Here is a 22,426-nt window from a genome sequence, read left to right as displayed (position 1 = left end):
ATAATCTTTACTGTCTCATGTTTCGTTCTCTGTCATCTAGATTCAATACTGTCACTTCGGATATTATAGTATCCCATGTTACGTAATTCCAAAGATAACATGATAACATAGAACACTTTCTTAAAAGTTTTCACAACAAACGAATCTAATTTGGTAAATTGATCAAACAGAAATATTTTTAAGAGAGCCATTACAACTCACCATTCTTAAGCGAAGTTTTTCCACCTGAGAGGGCACCAAGTGGCAAAGAGCCTGTTGGTGTCAATCCCTTTAGCTGAAGAACACTTTCACTCTCCTCCCTGAAAAATTAAACAATTTCTTTCAATAATCTTATTTACAACTTGTTCCACTGCAGATATAAATGTTTCAGCCATTTATTTCCTGGAAAGATATATGCATGCCTGACAGTTTCTCTCTCTCTCTCTCTCTCTCTCTCTCTCTCTCTCTCTCTCTCTCTCTCTCTCTCTCTCTCTCCCTTCCCCCCCCCCCCCCCCCCCCCCTTCTTCTTTTTTTTTTTTTTTTTTTTTTCCTTCTCCAATGAACTGTACACAAATGACAAGGCATTCTCAGTAGTCTTCACGAAATGACAGTACACATCACTGGACCATCTTCACAGTATTTTCAGATGTAATACAGAAAAGGTACGTACTGTCTGTCAAGTGGTTGAAATACAACAGGGTTGCTTCTCTCTATTAATCAGTAGACTGTTCAGTTTGAGTTATGCAATACTGACTTTCAAACTTGACAAACACATTATGGCAAATGCTTCTGACAGTTTGGGACTACGAATCCCACTTACCCGCTGGCTGGATAGTGCATACAAGTCATAACAACACTGTCTTTTGTTATCTAAAAGGTAGTCATTTTCACAACTAAGCACAAGTGACTATTGACGTATTTCCGCAGTGAGACTGAAGGCATTCTACCATTTCCTTAAGAAATTAAATAGCATGAAAATAATATGTTAATGCCAACATGATGAGACGGGATCATTTCCTATTAGATGACTGTGAGGAAGATGAGGATAGCATTAAGCAAAGGATTTAATGCTTTAAAGCTCTATGCCTTCACAGTTTTTATTTGCCATATTTGTTAATCTGAAAAGTTAGCACCCTTTGACCATTAATGGGCACCCTTATGTTCCTCAACAATGTTAGTCTGTATGTCCTCCATATTTATTTTGGTGTAATTGCTTCATATATCATTATATTTCCTCCCGCACAATGTATGTACAAATGTAACTATGAAGATGTAACACAGAAAAGGAAAGATTTAAGAATGAGTATGGGGAAGGAAAACAAAAATTGGCAGAGAAAGTTTAGTTATACTGCACAAACCTCAAAACAGAGAATACACGCGCCATTTTCCCAATGGCACGGATTTTGTTCCTGATGACTTCTTTCCTCAGGTTTGCAGCTGCACCTGAAACAAATGAAACTAGTAATTAATACTTGTATACATCATATTTTCAATCAAAATTCATAGTAGAAACATCATTCTAAAACAAAATAATAAATGTATATTCTAAAACTGCATATTATAAGAGATCAACACCATCTATTCATTGAGAAAAAAATTAAATAATGGTCCTGCAGATCAGTCACTGAGATGGTGTTATTTACCAGTTACTGTCTTACCTATATCCCTCTTGTAATTTTTTTTTAATCATTCCAATACATGCAAGTTACCTAATTTTAAAAATAAGGATTCTATTAGCAGTCTAGTAACAACTTGTCACCCTCTAAAAGCAAACAAGCAAACAAGCAAAATATGTGAAACATCAGCTCGTGAGGAGTGAACTTAGTTATTATTGATATTTATGGAAACAATACTGCAGCTTTCAAATACAGCAAAGTATTCGATGGTGCAAAGTTCACTTTCCCTGAAAAGGAACTGCTATGGAATTCAAACCAAAGGTGTATCTATTGATAACAGTTTTGTAACACAGTAATCACAGAGTAGCGCCATTTCAATTCAGTGTCTACATTAATACTGATTTTAACCATCATTAAAGTTCATAAAATCAGAACAATTCGGGAACCAGTCTGGGACCTTTTGAAACAACAACTTAGTATATCAATGTTTCAACCCATTTTATAGCTGCATCTATCACAAATGATTAGATCTTCAGACAACATTAAAATGGATACAAACTTTCATTCAATTGAAACTCACATTTGGACACAGTCATCTTTTTAAATTCATCTCTCTAAAATAAGCTACATGTTCAGAATATATTAAAAAGTCCTACTAAATGCTAAAGACAAAAAGAACATTACTAAAAAAAAGTTCGTTCAACCAAATATGTAACATAATTGTATCATTCAGTGGTAAATTACTGAAAGTCAAAGATCATTCATGAAGTCAAGTTCCTTTCCAAATTTAAGATAACACATTAAAAAAGATAAAGTGTAGCCCACAGTGTACCCAATGCGGTGGATCTGCCCTCACCACAGGTTGAGCAGTGAAAGGTAAAGCATTCGCGTCACTTGAGGCAGAGAGTCGATGTGGAGGCTGGCCAGTTGTCTTTATCAGTTCACCCAGTGAGTGGACAAGTGGCCCTTCCATCAGCAGAGTCTGAACAGGCACACGGGGAGAGGAGTCTGCTAGTTGACAGAAGCTCAAATGTTAGGTGCGTTATGGAGTTCCTTAGGGAACCAATGTCCAGGGCCATAAAGAAACCCAATGTGTGCTTTCTGCACTGGTCACCCATAACATTATGACCACCTACCTAATAGCCAGTATGTCCAACATCAGCACAGGTAACAGCAGTGGCACGTCATGCCATAAAAGCAATGAGGCCTTGGTAGGTTGCTGGAGGGAGTTGGCACATCTGAGCACACAAGTCACTTGATTCCTGTAAATTCCAGGGAGCGGGCAACGAGCTCTGCCAACACATTCCATCGCATCCCAAATCTAGTCAGTAAGGTTTAGATCTGGTGAATTGTGGGGCCAGCATATCAACTGGAACCTGCCACTGTGTTCCTCAAACCACTCCATCACACTCCTGGCATTGTGATATTATCTTCTTGAAAAATGCCACTGACATTGGGAGGCATGACCACCATGAAGGAGTCTACCCAATCTGTAGCCAGTGTATGATACTCCTTGACTATCATGATGCCCTGGATGAGCTCCACTGGACCCATGGATGCCCATGTGAATGTTCCCCAGAGCATAACGGAGCCGCTGCCAGCTTGTCTCCATCATGCAATACAGGTGTCAAAGAGCTGTTCGCCTTGAAGACATTGAATTAATGCCCTCCCACTGGCATGATGAAGGCATTGGACTCTATCAGGCCATGCACTGGTCTGCAACTGTGCCAACATCCAGTGCCAATGGCCATGTCCGCATTTCAGCCATAGCTGCCGATGTCATGGTGTTAGCACTGGCTCACGCATGAATTGTCAGGTGATGAAGCCCACCTTTGGGAGCGTTCAGTGCACTGTGTGTTCAGATACACTTGTCCTCTGCCCAGCATTGACATCTGATGTTAGTTTCACCATAGTTCACTGCCCGACCTGTTTTACCAGTCTGCCCAGCCTATGACATCCGACATCAGTAATGAGGGGTGGCTGCCCAACCCCATGGTTTCACCTTGGTTTTGCCATGTGTTAAAGACACTCACAACAGCACTCTTTGAACACTCAACAAGTTGTGCAATTTATGAAATGCTCATGCCAAGTCTCCAGGACATCACAATCTCCCCCCTGTCAAACTCAGATAGATCATGTGCCTTCCTCATACACATGGACACCACCCTCACTGATACTACATGGACCGTGTTTGTATCTGACTAGCAGTCATTCCTCACCATGAGATGCTGTTATCGCCTGGATGGGTTTATACCAATAGTAGCTGGTGGGTGTTATGGTTGATCAATGTTTGTCTGCTGGTGGGCTTCATCCAAGGTGTGGAGGTGGTTCTGCTGGCAGCTATCAAGAGTGCAAGGTGCAGTCATCTGCAAGTTGTGGCTCATGTTGGCCCCAACATCATCTGTTGTTTGGGTTCTAACGCCATCTTCATTTTGTACAGGCAGCTGGTGAAGACTGCTGGACCCACTTGCAGGGTGCAAGCAGAGCTTAAATTGCAGCATTGTTCCCAGAACTGATTGAGGTTCTTTGGTTTGTAGTCTAGTAGGGGTTCTCAACCAAAGTCTCTGTCAATTCTGTGACAGTCTTGGCTGCAGATTTCTGGACCTGCTTTATGTGGTGAAGAATGGTAGGCTCCCCTTGATACGCCAGTGCCACACTACACATAGGACGCACAGTACTTGTGGAGCAAATGTGGAGTTTTTTAAGCTAGGTGGTTCTTTTAAGTTCCTGTCACAAACATTTATTGGATGAACAGAGGAGCTATATCACACTGCATAAAAAGTGATGATACTTCAGCTGTAAAAATTTGATGGAAATTTTTTGAAGTATTTCAGGGTGTATATGTGGACAAGGAAAAAAAATTTCTGGGTTTTTCCCGGATTTCGTGGTTAAAAATACACCTTCTCCTGGGTGAAACTAGACTTTTTCCGTGTTAAGTGACAGTATACTCTTCCTCGGCACTGTAAAACTCGTCAATCCTTTGAATGTTTATGGTTTTATATGCCGATGTAGAATTTCCCGGCACTTTAGAAAAAGAAACTCAGGGGAAAAAACACATTTTTGAAAGACCTTTGATGTGCAGCAACACGTACGCTGCATATTTTTGTATTATGAAGGTATAAATTTGAATTCCACCAAACAACGCATGTCAAATTCTGAAGCATTGAAATCGAGATTGTGATGCGCTTTTGTACGCGTCATAGCTCATGCACGTGATCTCGCCAGCTGAAGACAGCAGTAGGACATGTGATGTAGTCAGCCAATAGCAAGATCACTCTTAAGTAGCACGAATACACAAATAAGAAAAGTTAATGGCTTAAATTAATATACATAGCATTCACATATAATATTGGTCTCGAAGATTAATAAGTTGGAAGAGAAGCTAAGCTTCCACATATAATGTTGAGATACATCACACAAATGTGCCAGTAAAATTTTTAATAACGACGCAAATGTCTCATCTTCTGGGCTCGAAATTCTTCCAAATGGTCATCCTCAAAGAGTTGATTTTTAAATGAGAGTCAAACGCTTTGTGATTTAATAAATTCATCGTACATTCTCGCACATAGTTCATCTTGTATAAAAGGAAATCTGCTTTGAATGTAACGCTTTTCAAACCACCATTCACAATATTTTCCCGCGACCTGTTAGAAAGAGGTTTGTATAAGCAGTTGCAAGAGAGTGCCAGATAACAGGCGTCACCGCACTTGCGCAGCTACAATGACGCAGGAAGCCAGTATGTTCATACGTGTAAAACATTATAAGATCTTACATTATGTCATAAAAGAAACAAGACATCAAAGGATTTCACGAACCATACTAAAATGCATAATTCAGCTTAAAATGCACATCCGTATGTAAACTTTCTTGGAGTACCAGTACTCATGTTTGGTTCTTTATTATAGCATAATGCCATATGTTGTTGTTGTTGTTGTTGTTGTTGTTGTGGTCTTCAGTCCTGAGACTGGTTTGATGCAGCTCTCCATGCTACTCTATCCTGTGCAAGCTTCTTCATCTCCCAGTACCTACCGCAACCTACATCCTTCTGAATCTGCTTAGTGTATTCATCTCTTGGTCTCCCCCTATGATTTTTACCCTCCACGCTGCCCTCCAATACTAAATTGGTGATCCCTTGATGCCTCAGAACATGTCCTACCAACCGATCCCTTCTTCTGGTCAAGTTGTGCCACAAACTTCTCTTCTCCCCAATTCTATTCAATACTTCCTCATTAGTTATGTGATCTACCCATTTAATCTTCAGCATTCTTCTGTAGCACCACATTTCAAAAGCTTCTATTCTCTTCTTGTCCAAACTATTTACCGTCCATGTTTCACTTCCATACATGGCTACACTCCATATGAATACTTTCAGAAATAACTTCCTGACACTTAAATCTATACTCGATGTTAACAAATTTCTCTTCTTCAGAAACGCTTTCCTTGCCACTGCCAGTCTACATTTTATATCCTCTCTACTTCGTCCATCATCAGTTATTTTGCTCCCCAAATAGCAAAACTCCTTTACTACTTTAAGTGTCTCATTTCCTAATCTAATACCCTCAGCATCACCCGACTTAACTCGACTACATTCCATTATCCTCGTTTTGCTTTTGTTGATGTTCATCTTATATCCTCCCTTCAAGACACCATCCATTCCGTTCAACTGCTCTTCCAAGTCCTTTGCTGTCTCTGACAGAATTACAATGTCATCGGCGAACCTCAAAGTTTTTATTTCTTCTCCATAGATTTTAATACCTACTCCGAATTTTTCTTTTGTTTCCTTTACCGCTTGCTCAATATAGAGATTGAATAACATCGGGGAGAGGCTACAACCCTGTCTTACTCCCTTCCCAACCTCTGCTTCCCTTTCATGTCCCTCAACTCTTATAACTGCCATCTGGTTTCTGTACAAGTTGTAAATAGCCTTTCGCTCCCTGTATTTTACCCCTGCCACCTTTAGAATTTGAAAGAGAGTATTCCAGTCAACATTGTCAAAAGCTTTCTCTAAGTCTACAAATGCTAGAAACGTAGGTTTGCCTTTCCTTAATCTTTCTTCTAAGATAAGTCGTAAGGTCAGTATTGCCTCACGTGTTCCAGTATTTCTACGGAATCCAAACTGATCTTCCCCGAGGTCGGCTTCTACTAGTTTTTCCATTCGTCTGTAAAGAATTCGTGTTAGTACTTTGCAGCTGTGGCTTATTAAACTGATTGATTGGTAATTTTCACATCTGTCAACACCTGCTTTCTTTGGGATTGGAATTATTATATGTGCACTTGAAATGCAGCAAACAGTTGAAAGCAGCCAATAGTGTGTAATTAAACACTTCGTTTCAAATAAATTGACTGCCTCAGTAGAAAGGATTAATAAAAGCCAAATTTCTTTAGCAAACCGGCAAAAATAACTTCATTGTTCTGTAAGGCAATTAATGCTTGACTGTCAAAGGTGGAAATAAAATCTGTAACTATTAACATATTTTAGCCTGCAGTATTTTAATTCCTTTGATAGCTCCCGGCCACAAAAATCCGTTTTGTTATTATTTAACATGAGAGCAATAAACAAAGAGGAAACAACAAAATCACTGAACGTAAACACAAGTCACGTGGAGACGACCCACCTCCCCACCACAACTCAGACTGCTCTGTGCATAAGCCCCGGATCTACGATATTTCCGAACAGGGACAATATTAAGTAGTTGCGCCCAGCCACACTTCCGTAACCAGAAGCGGGAGAAGGTACTACTCATACGCGACTCAACTGCGCATGCACAAGAGCCCACTCTCAACTGCTCAAACGAATCTAATTTAAACACTTGTCACGTCACGCTCATCGGAGGCCATTTGTTGTTATAAAGCATTGCACAGTGTTCCTAAAGCCTTTGACACACTTTACTGTTGGCAGACGCTTGTATGAGCACTGTTTTGTTGTTGTATACGGCGCATTTCCTTTGCAACTTAATTTCTTTTTTTTCCCGTTCATGTTTTGTTGCTGCAGTATTATTCTGCAGTAACGGGATACAATAATATCCTTTAGCCAGAATGAGATTTTCACTCTGCAGCGGAGTGTGCGCTGATATGAAACTTAGTGGCAGATTAAAACTGTGTGCCCAACCGAGACTCGAACTCGGGACCTTTGCCTTTTGCGGGCAAGTGCATATCAGTGCACACTCCGCTGCAGAGTGAAACTCTCATTCTGGAAACATCCCCCAGGCTGTGGCTAAGCCATGTCTCCGCAGTATCCTTTCTTTCAGGAGTGCTAGTTCTGCAAGGTTCGCAGGAGAGCTTCTGTAAAGTTTGGAAGGTAGGAGACGAGATACTGGCAGAAGTAAAGCTGTGAGGACAGGGCGTGAGTCGTGCTTCCGTAGCTCGGTAGGTAGAGCACTTGCCCGCGAAAGGCGAAGGTCCCGAGTTCGAGTCTCAGTCGGGCACACAGTTTTAATCTGCCAGGAAGTTTGATTTCATTTGGTTCCTAAGTATGATCACGCTGGTACGAAGACTGACAAGTGTGAATGGCTTAAATGTGAGATACCTGGCATCTTACACATCAGCACCATTCAGTCCATTCTCTGATCCTCACCTCCAACCCATGTCCTCCACTTATGAGAAAATTTGTGCTGTCTATGAAATTTGTTTTTAAAAAGTGTCTGAATAATCAAGTTCTCATTAAAAACAAGATATAATTTAAAAACAGGAAAACTACTACTTATACAAAAACATGAACCATCAAAAAAGCTCCAAGTGGTTTATTTAGACTAAATATGGATGCATACTACATATTATACTTTGAACCAATGTTGGCAAGGGATAATATCCAAGAAATATTGACAAAGAGAAGTGCCAGCCCATGTTTAATTACTGTCCTATGTTGGACACTGACCTGGAGTACACCAATTTCCACCTTAGCACAACAGACTCAGAATATATTCAAGAATTCTGCAGTTCACTGATGTTAAGAATACCGGTCTGTAACTTTGCAGGTATGTTCTTTTACCATTCTTATATACTGCACATTTTTCTAGTTGCTTGGGACTTCGCTCTGTGTGAGAGATTTGTGACAAATGCAAGATAAGTAATGAACCCATGCCATGGAGTACGCTCTATAAACCCAGATTTGGATTCCATCCACACCTGGCAACTTACTTGCTTTCAACTTTTTCAGTTGTTTCTTTGTACCAGGGGCAGGTCTGTCACTGTTTCCTCCATATAGGTATCAGTGCACTGTTCAAACAGTGGTATTGTTCAGACAGTGGTATGTTTATATGTTACTTGGGCATGAACAATTTCTTAAACTTGAAATATAAAATTTCAGCTTTCTTTTTCTGTGTTCTATTGCCACATCAGACTGGTCAGCAAATGACTGGATAGAAGCCTTTGACCCTTTAGGTTATTTAAGTATGACCAGAATTTCATGGCAGAATTTTGGGACAGTGTAGCTCATCCATAAAAGAGACGGCCTAAAGAACGCTAGTGTGACTCATTCACAACAACTCTTCAAGTGTTTAGGATCCCCAACAGGTCAGACTGAAGAAACACAAGGCAACTGCTAGATTTGTTACCAGTAGGTTTGACCAACACACAAGTATAAAGGAGATGCTTCGTGAATTCAATTAGGAATCCCTGGAGGGAAGACAATGCCCTGCTCATGAGGCATCACTGTAGAAATTTGGGGAACCGGCATATCAGGTCAACTGCGGAATGATTCTACTGCCACCAACATGCTTTTTGCCTAAGGACCGTACACATAAGATGTGAGAAACTAGGGCTTGTATGAAAGCTTTTGGACAGTGTCATTTCTGTCTTGCTATATTTGTGACTGGTACAGGAAAGAAAATTACTATTAGTGGTGGGTGGTACACTCTGTCATGCACCACAGGATGGCTTGTGGAGTATGTAAGTAGATGTAAATGTAAATGCAGATGTAGATGTAGATGTAGATGTAGATGTAGATGTAGATGCAGCACGCTGCAGCAGTCCACTTGTAGAAGTATTAGCACATACACTGTTAATGCCCCCTCTCCATGTTTCTCAAGCATAAACATAATGTGCTGCACCCTGGCCAGTTATTTAGCTTGCTTTTCTGGTAGGATGCAGATCATCTGTTCATTCATCATTTTTATATGAGTGAGTCAAATTCAGCTGGAGATTACTGTCAGTGATTTGATGTGCAATACAGTCTACAATACTGATGGTTCACTTAATTTTTATAAATGTTTTTTTAATCCATTATGCTTCCCACCTCTCTTGCAGTACTGTCACATGGAGACAGAACACATTTTCAACTATTCCAATTGTAATCTCAAGCAAAAATATGGAAAACTTCTGTAGTTTTCACAGTGAATAAGAACTTGGATTGTTAATACTGAATGTTGGTAAGTACACCAACTCTTAACAAATTCAGACTCTTAAGGAAATCTAAGAGAAGTGGGTCACAATTTTGTGGTAAGTACAAGCACACGAAGTCTTAGTGTTGAGATCAGTAACTCTTATATGTAAGAGCTTACAGGTGATTCTATGTTTGTCCACGTATGTTATCAGATAGTTCATGACTTAATTTTGCTTCTTTTGTGGGGGATATGCACTTGTGATTTTCAGATCATTTACTGTATGAAATTAAGTGAAATAACAACATAATAAGAGGACAATCAGTTACTAATAAAATTATTTAATCGGATAGACAAAAAAATCTACTCACCAAGTGGCAGCAGAACACACACACATAAAAGACTGTTGTGATAGGCAAGCTTTCAGAGCCAATGGCTCTTTCTTCAGGCAAAAGGGTTGAAGGAGAAGGAAGAAGGGTGAAGGAAAAGGACTGGAGAGGTCTAGGAAAATGGGTAGATTTTGGGAAAGTCACCCAGAACAATGGGTTAAGGGAGGCTTACCATGCGGGATAAGAAAGAAAGACCTTCTCATCCTGTATGGTAAGTCTCCCCTGACCCGCAGTTCTGGACGACTTTCCCAAAATTTACCTCTTTTCCTAGACCTCTCCAGTCCTTTTCCTTTATCCTTCTTCCTTCCCCTTCAGCCCTTATGCCTGAAGTAGGAGCCACTGGCTCCAAAAGCTTGCCAATCACAACAGTCTTTTTATGTGTGTGTTTCGCCGTCGCTTGGTGAGTAGATTTCTTATCTGTCCAATTAAATAATGTAATAAGAGAGGAACCCACAACAAAGTTTCATTCAAAATAATGTAATATAACTTACTCAAGAAACTAATTCCATTAAAAAGAATTCACAGTAAGTTTTCTGCACGGTACAAAATACAGCTTCTGGCAAAACCACTGACTCGTGAAATATCACCAACAGAATTTTCAAGTTGATCTTACGAATGTTGAGTTCTTGGCAACTACACCATCAAGGAACAATAACAATGTTGTGAATTTGAATATATCTGTGTATGATCAAAACACCACTGTACAATAAGAACCAACTAAATGAGGCAGTGCAATTGTTGATACAATGATTTCATATTTGGGAGGATGGAGAATGCCTTGTAAAAACACTCAGATTTAGGTTTTTCTGAATTATTTCAAACAAATACAGAGATGGTTCCTTCAGCAAAGTCATATTCTTGTGGAACTTATAGTCTATGGGTAGATGTATTTGCACTACCTATTTTTCTTTGTTCTATGACGACTATCCCTATATTGCTGAGAGATTATTCCTGGATGAATAAACAAAGGAAATAAAAATGATTAGTATCTGAAACAAATTCTTCTTGTCAGCTGACTGGTTGTAAACAAGATTTGCAGATGTTATGTTGTGTAACTCCTATTTATTGGGTTGAATGTTAGCAAAGGTCACAAGTGAAAGATAACAAGTGGACAGCTGGTTCACACACATAGTGTCAATGGCCAAATAAAGAAACACTATGGAAGAAATGCAGCACATTTTCATAACAACAGAAAAAAAGTGCTGTGACGCAGACCAGAGGGTGCCTGAAAAAATAATTAAATTCATGACAAACACTAAGATTAAACGGTAAATATGATTCCATGAAATTTATGTACTACTGCAGAACTTACGATTTACATCACAAAAATACCAGAAATTCCCCCCAAATACTACTTATGACTTACTTATAATTTGGATTATTACAAATCATAATATCCAACAACTTAATGTGTACTAAGAAACAAAATATCCTGTACTTCATGACTGAATGTTTTAATTATTCCTGTAAGCAGCTGATACTCTGAGTGCATTGTCAAACATAATGAAATCTGCCAATTCTATTGTCTCTCGCGAAAAAAAATTTTTAAAATTCAGTTAATATTAGAATATTTATCCTTTACAGCTGCACTGAAAAACAAATGTTTAAGTCATCATTTTTATTCTTCTTTAAGAAGACATCCTTTCAATTTTTCAAGAAACGTTTTTGTTTCAACTGCTCTACATTGCTATAACTATGTCATGTATAATAGTATCTCTCTTTAATCTTCCATGTAATGGAGGTTAGAATCAGGTTTAACATAAGCATTACTATAACATGCTTCTAGACAGTCTAAGGAAGATAAAAAAAGGACACCAAGAAACACCATTAATACAATGATAGACAGAAACTGGATTCATTGAAGAGTGCAAGTAAAGTTTACCACTGTCACTTTTAAATTATTTTGAAATTACTTCCAGAGTTACTAGAAGTTCTTTTGGTGTTAGAATACTAGTGAAAATGTACATACAAAGCACAGAGGGATGTCAAGACAGAGATTGAAAGCCTATCTATTTAATAATAAAAATTAACTGAGGGTACATAAAAGTAACACCAACACAAACAGTTTCATTGCGACACATATATTACACTAACTACAATCTAAAACTGCACATACACTTACAACAACATCTGAAAACTGTTAGTAACAAACATTTTAAATTTCTAACTAATCCACAAAGCACAGGGTGCTAACATCTCTAGCAACTGAAAAAGATTGGAATCAGAAATGATTAGTCACCCATACTGATGAGGAAGAAAGAAACACCACTTTATACAGGGTTAAAGATGGAAACTATGAGAGGAGTGTTGCACAAACTATACATCAATATTATAATTGAGCATGTTCACTTACCATCATGTTAAAATCCCAGAGAAGGGCACAGACGATGTCCCCAAGTTGAATGGGTGAGACACATACGTAGTAAAAAAAAAAGGAAAGAAAGAAAGAGAGAAAGAGATAAAATCGTGTAAGGATAACATACAAAATAAAATTAACAAATGAAAATTTTACTCATAAGTAGCACACAATGTGTCTGCTGTGCAAGTGATATAAAATAGCTAAAAAAAAAAAAAACACTGCATTTTCTGTTTTTAAAACAAAAGTAAATTCTTGAAACAATATGTACATTTGTAAAATCCTGCAACTAACTGAAAAAAGAGTAATTTTTAAATCTGATGCCTGTGTCAAAAGCAAAGTGAAATCATTAACAAAGCTACACCTAAACAAGGTTATGCAAACAAATTTCTTTAAATAATCTGTATAATATAGCAGCAGCCTTTGCATTAAAGCGTGTCTTGAAAGAACATCTACTACGACCCAATTAAAAAAAGATCCATGACACAAATTTGAATTAGGATACTCAACCACCAAAATGAACTGAAGGGAGACCGAATCCATCTGTACAAAAGACATCAGAAAATGAGTGCAGCAGCAGAAACCAATTAAAAAATTTTTACCTGCCTACACAAATCACTCAAAAAATGTTAAAGTGTGCAAATAAGCACAAATAAGCATTTGCATGACCCACAGTACAAAGCAATGCAAAAATAAATTATTGTTGCAAAGAGTTCAAAATTAATTAAGGTTTCCTGGTCTGTCCCTATAAGGAATAAGATTTTGGTATAAGATAGATATCATCTCCAAGAATGGAGCCCCCGTGTATGAACTCAGTAAGTATGTACTGCAGTATGTGAAATGAGAGGAGATGTAGTTTTCTGAAAATTGTCATTTTGTCACTCTCATTATTTTTAACAGTAATACACTGAGTGCAAATGGAAAAATACACAGTTGATTAAGAGAAATTCTTTTTGCAGTCTGCAGGCAACTGCAAGGAGTTGATTGCAGAACCTCCAGTTAGACAGCTGTCTGTTAGGATGCTGCAAAAACTAGGATAAAACTATGGATCATTTCCACAGCTACCTAACATTGCTGTATTGATCTGTTGTGGTATCTACTGAGAGAGAACAGTCACTGGTTCTTACTACATAAAAAAAATTAACAAGTTTATGTCATTCATATTTTTAGTTTATATCTGTGGCATCTTATCTGCTCATGACTGAAAGATATTAAAGACACCTGATGTAAATTGTAGGGGGTATAGAATTTTGATGAAGTTTCTGTCAAAATCTTGTATCTGTTTCGAAACCGGCCACCAACAAACATTGTCAAAATAACATCACACCATCCCTGTTCACCTGCACTGTCTGAACCAACAACCTTTGCATCACTTAAGCAAGTCAATGTCAGATTGAGGACTGACATTATCCAACTTCATTGACATCCAAACACACGCAAGTCATTATACTTAAAACAGTCTCTTACAATGAAGTTATGAACGTTACATTTATTAAAAACATGTACACATGTGAAGTGACAATAAAAGTTCGAGCAGTGAAACACAATAAGAATGAATTAGAAATGAGTTTGAAATAAGTCCAAAAACTATTAATTTTTTTATTATGAAGACCTTACAAACAGATGAATCCTTAAGCAAGTTCATACATAAAATGCGTATCCACGTTTGGCTATTCAGGTTTATTCATTATTATAGTCAGGATTCCATAATGTGACTGCACAAAAACTATACAAGGAAAGTCATCAACAGCAATAGCAGCAGAAGCAACTGCTGCAGCCATTTGATATCAACTATTGTTAAGAATCTCCACTAAACTTTTCCACACATTACGATTTTCATCTACTTGCACACATGTTGTTCCTGTGTGTCTTCTACAATTACATTCCCACTTTTCTGTTAGGTTATCATGTCTCTTTATTCTTATCTACTGGATCCAGCAAAGAATTACCTTAGTGCACCCAACACCCATTTGCCTAACTTTATGTCCTGCCCACCTTCACTTCATATGTATTACAGCTACAACTATGTCTTCCAATCTGCTTCCTAATCCCAATATTTGGTCTCCTGTCTCTCATAGTAATTCTTTACCTGTACCCTTCCAGCACCTACTCAACAACTGCCATTTTATGAATGGTTTTGAAATTCAAATTCTGTCTCACTGGAGACTGCTAGCACACACTCGAATTTTAGTTCTGACAGCTCTGTTTAGTGCACCAAAAGCACTCTAGTTCATTTTTGCTCTTCTGTTTATTTCTTTTGTTGTATGTTTCTAACACTGGAAAACATCTGTTTTATATCTTAGATCTGAAGATGGCTAGATTGTTAGACCAAACTAGTAATAAAACCAAATAAGCAAGATTTTATGTGCAATCTTGACTTAATTGATTTTCTATCTGCAACATAAACAACAATTTACAACAGATCGTTTATCTCCTGGTTGACAAAGTCACCAAACTTGACCTTTAATCTCAGGCCTTTTCTCACGAACAACATGACTGAAGAACTTGTCCCACTGCTTGGGTGATTGAACTTCAAGAAATGAAGCCATGTTATTCCCATGATATCACAATGATTATGTTGTCATGAATCTTTTTAAGCTAGATTTTCATTATCTTGATTACTGCACCTTCCAAAGGGATTCTTCTATAGAGTTCTGTGATTCTTTTCCTTTGTAGATCACTTCAACTGTCAATTCTCTCCATATTTTGGGGATGTTAACAATGTTTAGTCACTTGTTGCATAGGGCTGCTCAGAGTTTCAAAGTATGTAGAACTGCTCCTTTCATTAGCTCATATGAGATATTGTGCAAGCTGGTTGTCTCATGGGACTTGCTTCTTTCACTTGCTTGCCAAGCTTCATCTTCTGTTATTCCTTCACTCCCAGATAAGTGGATGCTTCCCTTGATGTCACAATGCAACCTCTTCTTCTTTAGTACATTTAGGATGAGTTTTTCCCATACTGTCATGGAGATGCTTGGTGTTCTTTGTTCTCTGCGATTCCAGGGCTTTGTAGCACTTTGCTTCTGCTTCCTACAGTAACTCTTGTTCCTTGATCTGGATATATTGTTGTTTCTTTTCTTTCAGAAGTGAGTTTTACCTAGTTCTTGTATACATATAGCTGTATCTCAGATTTTCTTTGTTTGCATTTGTCTTTTTTGCTCTTTCGCTTTTTCCAGGGCTGTGTGTCTTCTTAAGCTGCAAGTCTTTGTTGGTTGAGGCTACACTGACTACACTGGGGATTCAGTTAAGTTCAACAGTGCATCATCAATGTTGCCTCTTTCTACTGTGTCTGGTAGTTCTTCAGCACTTACATTATAAATTAGTAAGACATGGAGTCTATTGCTGCTCATTTTGTCTCTCTCTCATGCATGTTCCAGTAACACAAAAACCTTACCTGTTTTTCTATTTTAAGGAGCTGGAACCTTCCTCTATAGCTACTGAGAATAGTGTTGGTGATGAAATGTCCTTGCAAGACTCTTCTTAGCATTCTGAATTTTCTACTGTCCTGTAGTTTAAAGAAAGCTGTAGCATTGCATACATATTTTCACTTTAATAACACAGATTGAATCCACATTTTGTTTATCAATGGCTGTAAGTAAAGCTTTAGTTACTGCTGATTCAATAATATTTCTCTAATTGTGTGAATCCCATGTATATCAGTAATTCTTGTTCACTGTACAGATCTACATCATCATTCATGACTTCCAAACAACCCATTATAACAACAAAAACAATCAGTTATTGATAAAATTATTTAATATTTAATAATTTATAATAATTTATAATATAAAATATGTCTGCTTGTGTCTGTATGTGTGGATGGATATGTGCGTGTGTGCGAGTGTATACCTGTCCTTTTTTCCCCCTAAGGTAAGTCTTTCCGCTCCCGGGATTGGAGTGACTCCTTACCCTCTCCCTTAAAACCCATTTCCTTTCGTCTTCCCCTCTCCTTCCCTCTTTCCTGATGAGGCAACAGTTTGTTGCGAAAGCTTGAATTTTGTGTGTATGTTTGTGTTTGTTTGTGTGTCTATCGACCTGCCAGCGCTTTTGTTCGGTAAGTCACCTCATCTTTGTTTTTATATATAAATTATTTAATTGGATAGATAAAAAATCTACTCATCAAGTGGCAGCAGAACACACACATAAAAGACTGTTGTGATTAGCAAGCTTTCAGAGCCAGTGGCTCTGTCTTCAGGCAGGAGGGGAAGGAAGAAGGGTGAAGGAAAAGGACTGGAATGGTCTAGGAAAAAGGGGTAGATTTTGGGAAAGTCACACACAACTGCGGGTCAGGGGAGACTTACTGAACGGAATGAGAAGAAAAGACTAATTACTGGATTGTTCCACTGGGGTAAATTCTTCTTCCATAGGCAATCTGTAAGCGATTTTGCTAGCTACCTTTGTATTATGTTACCTCCAACTCATTCTTTCTCATCCCGTAAGGAATCTCTCTCCTGACCTGCGGTTCTGAGTGACTTTCCCAAAATATACCCCTTTTCCTAGACCTCTCCAGTCCTTTTCCTTCACCCTTCTTACTTCCCCTTCAACCCTTCTGCCTGAAGGAGCAGCCACTGGCTCCAAAAGCTTGCCAATCACAAGAGTCTTTTATTTGTGTGTTCTGCTGCCGCTTGGTGAGTATATTTCCAATTAAATAAACAACCCATTATGTTGCACCCACTTTCTTTTTCTAAACCTAGTTTGTTCCTTTTTTGCAACATGGATGGTGGTAATGTTGGTCTATATTTTTTAATATTACGAGGATGGGGCTGAGGGGCCTAAAGTCTTTTTGTGAAGCAGAATGATTACTGCACTGTTCCACCAGGGCAAATTCTTCTTTCACTGGCAATCTGTAAGCAATTTGCTAGCTACCTTTGTATTGTTTTAACAATTTTAACGTAAAATGAAAGGGTCAGTGGAAGTAAGTTTAGCAGGGATTAGTTTCAGTCATGCCATCAGTTGTATTTTCAAATGCACCACAAGCTTGTAGCAAAAATTCCATTTGTAACACTAAAAGGAACTTTTAATATATAAACTATTTTGTCTTACTCTATTTATGTTTGTATCTTTGAATATAACCAACTTATAACACACAATAACATAAAATGTTGCTCTTTTGATTTCAAACTTTCTTCATATATTGAATGGCTTCACATACTTCATCAGGGCATTACTTCCCCAATTTCATTATTTACATTATGCATTGTGTTTCTGAGTATATTGGTGAATTAACAACCATTCACAGAAATCTTGGAAAGCTAGTAAAATCCCCCCCCCCCCCCCCTCTCTCTCTCTCTCTCTCTCTATCTCTCTCTCTCTCTCTTCACTGATGAAAAGTTACGTCTAACCAATCTAAGTCCCCCTTTTGTTTTGTTCATACTGTTTAATGTGGTTCTCATACCAAATTTTCTTCATACCTTCCCCTATTTCTGTACAGTTTTCTTGATATCTGCACCATTGTAACTGTAGCGTAAGTATCTTTGTTAAATACGAGAGTCATTTTTAAAGTAAAAACATACAGGAATAGAAAAGCAACTGGAATCACTCAATAGAGGAAAGTCCACTGGACCTGACGGGATACCAATTCGATTCTACACAGAGTACGCGAAAGAACTTGCCCCCCTTCTAACAGCCATGTACCGCAAGTCTCTAGAGGAACGGAGGGTTCCAAATGATTGGAAAAGAGCACAGATAGTCCCAGTCTTCAAGAAGGGTCGTCGAGCAGATGCGCAAAACTATAGACCTATATCTCTGACGTCGATCTGTTGTAGAATTTTAGAACACGTTTTTTGCTCGAGTATCATGTCGTTTTTGGAAACCCAGAATCTACTATGTAGGAATCAACATGGATTCCGGAAACAGCGATCGTGTGAGACCCAACTCGCTTTATTTGTTCATGAGACCCAGAAAATATTAGATACAGGCTCCCAGGTAGATGCTATTTTTCTTGACTTCCGGAAGGCGTTCGATACAGTTCCGCACTGTCGCCTGATAAACAAAGTAAGAGCCTACGGAATATCAGACCAGCTGTGTGGCTGGATTGAAGAGTTTTTAGCAAACAGAACACAGCATGTTGTTATCAATGGAGAGACGTCTACAGACGTTAAAGTAACCTCTGGCGTGCCACAGGGGAGTGTTATGGGACCATTGCTTTTCACAATATATATAAATGACCTAGTAGATAGTGTCGGAAGTTCCATGTGGCTTTTCGCGGATGATGCTGTAGTATACAGAGAAGTTGCAGCATTAGAAAATTGTAGCGAAATGCAGGAAGATCTGCAGCGGATAGGCACTTGGTGCAGGGAGTGGCAACTGACCCTTAACATAGACAAATGTAATGTATTGCGAATACATAGAAAGAAGGATCCTTTATTGTATGATTATATGATAGCGGAACAAACACTGGTAGCAGTTACTTCTGTAAAATATCAGGGAGTATGCGTGCGGAAAGATTTGAAGTGGAATGATCATATAAAATTAATTGTTGGTAAGGCGGGTACCAGGTTGAGATTCATTGGGAGAGTGCTTAGAAAATGTAGTCCATCAACAAAGGAGGTGGCTTACAAAACACTCGTTCGACCTATACTTGAGTATTGCTCATCAGTGTGGGATCCGTACCAGATCGGTCTTACGGAGGAGGTAGAGAAGATCCAAAGAAGAGCGGCGCGTTTCGTCACAGGGTTATTTGGTAACCGTGATAGCGTTACGGAGATGTTTAATAGACTCAAGTGGCAGACTCTGCAAGAGAGGCGCTCTGCATCGCGGTGTAGCTTGCTCGCCAGGTTTCGAGAGGGCGCGTTTCTGGATGAGGTATCGAATATATTGCTTCCGCCTACTTATACCTCCCGAGGAGATCACGAATGTAAAATTAGAGATATTAGAGCGCGCACGGAGGCTTTCAGACAGTCGTTCTTCCCGCGAACCATACGCGACTGGAACAGGAAAGGGAGGTAATGACAGTGGCACGTAAAGTGCCCTCCGCCACACACCGTTGGGTGGCTTGCGGAGTATCAATGTAGATGTAGATGTAGATCTGTAATGTAGTAAGAGGAACTTCATTTATGAAGGTAAATTTTATCATGAACTACAATGTGCACTTTTTTTTCAGTTTTCAAAAACAGTCACCATGGAAATTTAAACATTTTTCAGTTTTCAACACAGTCACCATGAAAATTTAAACATTTCTACAGTCGTGGCACCAGCTTTTGGATACCAGCACCAAGGAACTCTTCCACCTGACCATTAAACCCATTAGAAATAATGTACTGAAAGTTATAGTTGAGAATTACAAATTATTTAAGAATAAAGGTGGCTCACTGAAAGACAGAAGCATCACATCGTCAACAGGTACATAAACAAAAGGTGGAGAGCTTTGCTAGCTTTTGGAATGAACTTCCTTTCTCAAGCTTGAAGGGGACACACACACACACACACACACACACACACACACACACACACACACACACACACACACACACACCTGTCTCCCTGCATAGTGCTCAGTTGACTGCCAACTATTTCCTGGCCTTTGGTGAGTGTACTGGGGTGAGGTGAGGGTGCAGATTGAGGTGGGGTAAGTGATGGAGAGAGCCGGGAGACAGGGAGAGAGTTGGGGGAGGGGGGCGGGGGAGTGTCTAGCAGTATGTGGCAAAGTAGGGAACTGTCTATGTGCTAGCTAGGGGTACAGGGAGAGGCGGTAGGTGGCAGAGAGCTGGGCATGTGATTTCACCAACTATGGCCTGAGACTGCAGCACACAACTAGCCGACACGAATTGGGCAGTGGTACTAAGGCAGGGGATGGCGTATACCAGTGCACATACATGCCACCCCTCTCCTCCCCACACACATACACACACAGTATTTGGGAGAGAGGGGGGGGGGGGGTGGTGTCGGAGACAGCTAGTTAAATTACATTTAACCTCCCTGACCAAAACCTAAGGTAATTCACTGTCTTCCCCACCCCACCCCCTCCACCCAACTGTGTGTGTGTGTGTGTGTGTGTGTGTGTGTGTGTGTGTGTGTGTGTGTGTACATGCATATTTCTCCAACAAGCTCGAAAAAGGAAGTTCATTCTAAAAGCTAGCAAGGATCTGTACCTATTGATGTCACAGCACTTCTGCCTTTTGGCGAGTATCTCCTTTATTCCAAAACCAGTTAGTAACAGTTTCTTTCAACATGTCATCATCTTCCAAGCTCTTTTCACCAAGAAATTGCTTCACTTTTGGAAACAGATGAAAGTCTGATGATGCTAAGCCAGGGGTGTGTGGTGGATAATTCAGTAATTCTCAATGACGCTTGTCCAGCTGCACCTTTGTTCTTGCCACAACATGAATCTGAGCATTTTCATGAGTCAGAATGCTTCCACTAGTGAGCAGCCCTGCTCACAATTTTGAATAGTGTGCCTAAACATCAATAATGTTTCACTGTACCTCTCAGCATTTATTGTCATTTCTCTAGGCAAAATGTCTAACAGAAGAATGCCTTTCCAACTCCAAAAAACAGTGGCCATGGTTTTCCATGTTAAAGGTTCTTGTTTGCATTTTTCTGGTTTTGTCAGGGAGTTTGAAAGACGTCACTCACTGGATTTATGTTTATGCTGTGGAGTGTAGTGCGCAATCCACGTTTCATCACCATTCACAATGTGACTCAAGATCTCACTCTGCTACAAAATGGACAAAGAATGTAGCATCACTTTGTTTTGTTTTCCATTGCCAATGTTTTCAGCACCAATATTATACACATTTTTTGCTGTAGAGTTCATTAGTAACAATAAGAAGAGGTACTGATCTTGAAATTTGTGGGTATTTCTGATGCAGCTCGTCAACAGCAAAGCACCTGATTTGGCGAAATGCCTCATCAACTTTTGGTCATGTCTTCACTCATGACAGTAGGCCATCCAGGTCTTTCTTCTTCATTAATATTTGTCCTTCCTTCTTTAAACAACACCTACTATTTATGCACATTTCCATAATTCATTACACATGCACCATTAACTTTAACAAGCTGCCAGTCAATTTCAGCAGGACAAACTTGTTTTGCATTTAAGAACCAAATAACTGAGTGCACTTCACAGTTGGTGGGATTACCGATTCACATGGTGACGAATTGAGCAGTATAATCATACAAACAATACTGGCAGGGACATGAAATGTAATGGCAGTGTAGTGAGAGACTGACAGAGTGGCTGACTGTGAATGGACGTCATGTGACAGGATGAGCGGATATGATGCACTATTGATTCTTACTTTAAAAATGGTCCTTGTTATTCCCCTTCCATCAATGTCAGTATGTCAACAGCCTTGCTGCAGTGGTAAAACCAGTTCCCATCATTCTGCACTGTCAGGCTTGGCTAGCACTTGGATGGGTGACTGTCTGGGTCTGCCGAGCAATGTTGACAAGTAGGGTGCACTTAGCCTTTGTGAGGCCGATGAAGGAGCTACTAGCTTGAGGAGTAGTGGCTCCAATAATGAAAACTGACAATGGCCGGGAGAGTGGTGTGCTGACCATATCCACATTGAGCAATACCTATCAGCTGATGACGACATGGCAGTTGGTTGGCACCACTGGACCTTCTGAGGCCTGTTCGGATGGAGTATCAATGTCAGTGTCATTCTCCTTTTCTGAAATGGTAAACTTATTGTTCAGTTTAATTTGGTGTATCTCCCATTTTTAAATAAATAATTGCATTTTTTTATATCTGCCATGGTAAGTCTTTTTTAATTTTTTTATATATATTTTTAAATTATTTTTCAGAATAAACATGTTTTTCTTCTT

The 22,426-nt window shown here is 39.2% G+C and overlaps 1 protein-coding gene across 5 annotated transcripts in view; it reads right to left on the bottom strand.

The window, feature by feature from the left end:
* Positions 1 to 22,426, bottom strand: part of LOC124595846 (serine/threonine-protein phosphatase 2B catalytic subunit 2-like) — a 773,882-nt gene that overhangs the window by 7,927 nt on the left and 743,529 nt on the right. For 3 of the 5 annotated variants that reach the window (XM_047134751.1, XM_047134752.1, XM_047134748.1), the window contains 2 exons: positions 1,338 to 1,416; positions 202 to 299 (listed from right to left, as the gene is read on the bottom strand). In XM_047134751.1, coding sequence (XP_046990707.1) covers positions 202 to 299; positions 1,338 to 1,416 — 177 coding nt within the window. Of the gene's footprint in view, positions 1 to 201; positions 300 to 1,337; positions 1,423 to 22,426 lie in introns of all 5 variants that reach the window. The other 2 variants (XM_047134749.1, XM_047134750.1) reach the window with 1 other exon arrangement.

This window comes from Schistocerca americana, chromosome 2 (assembly GCF_021461395.2).
Source record: "Schistocerca americana isolate TAMUIC-IGC-003095 chromosome 2, iqSchAmer2.1, whole genome shotgun sequence".
NCBI lineage: Eukaryota > Metazoa > Arthropoda > Insecta > Orthoptera > Acrididae > Schistocerca > Schistocerca americana.
This window is presented reverse-complemented; position numbering and strand designations above follow the sequence as displayed.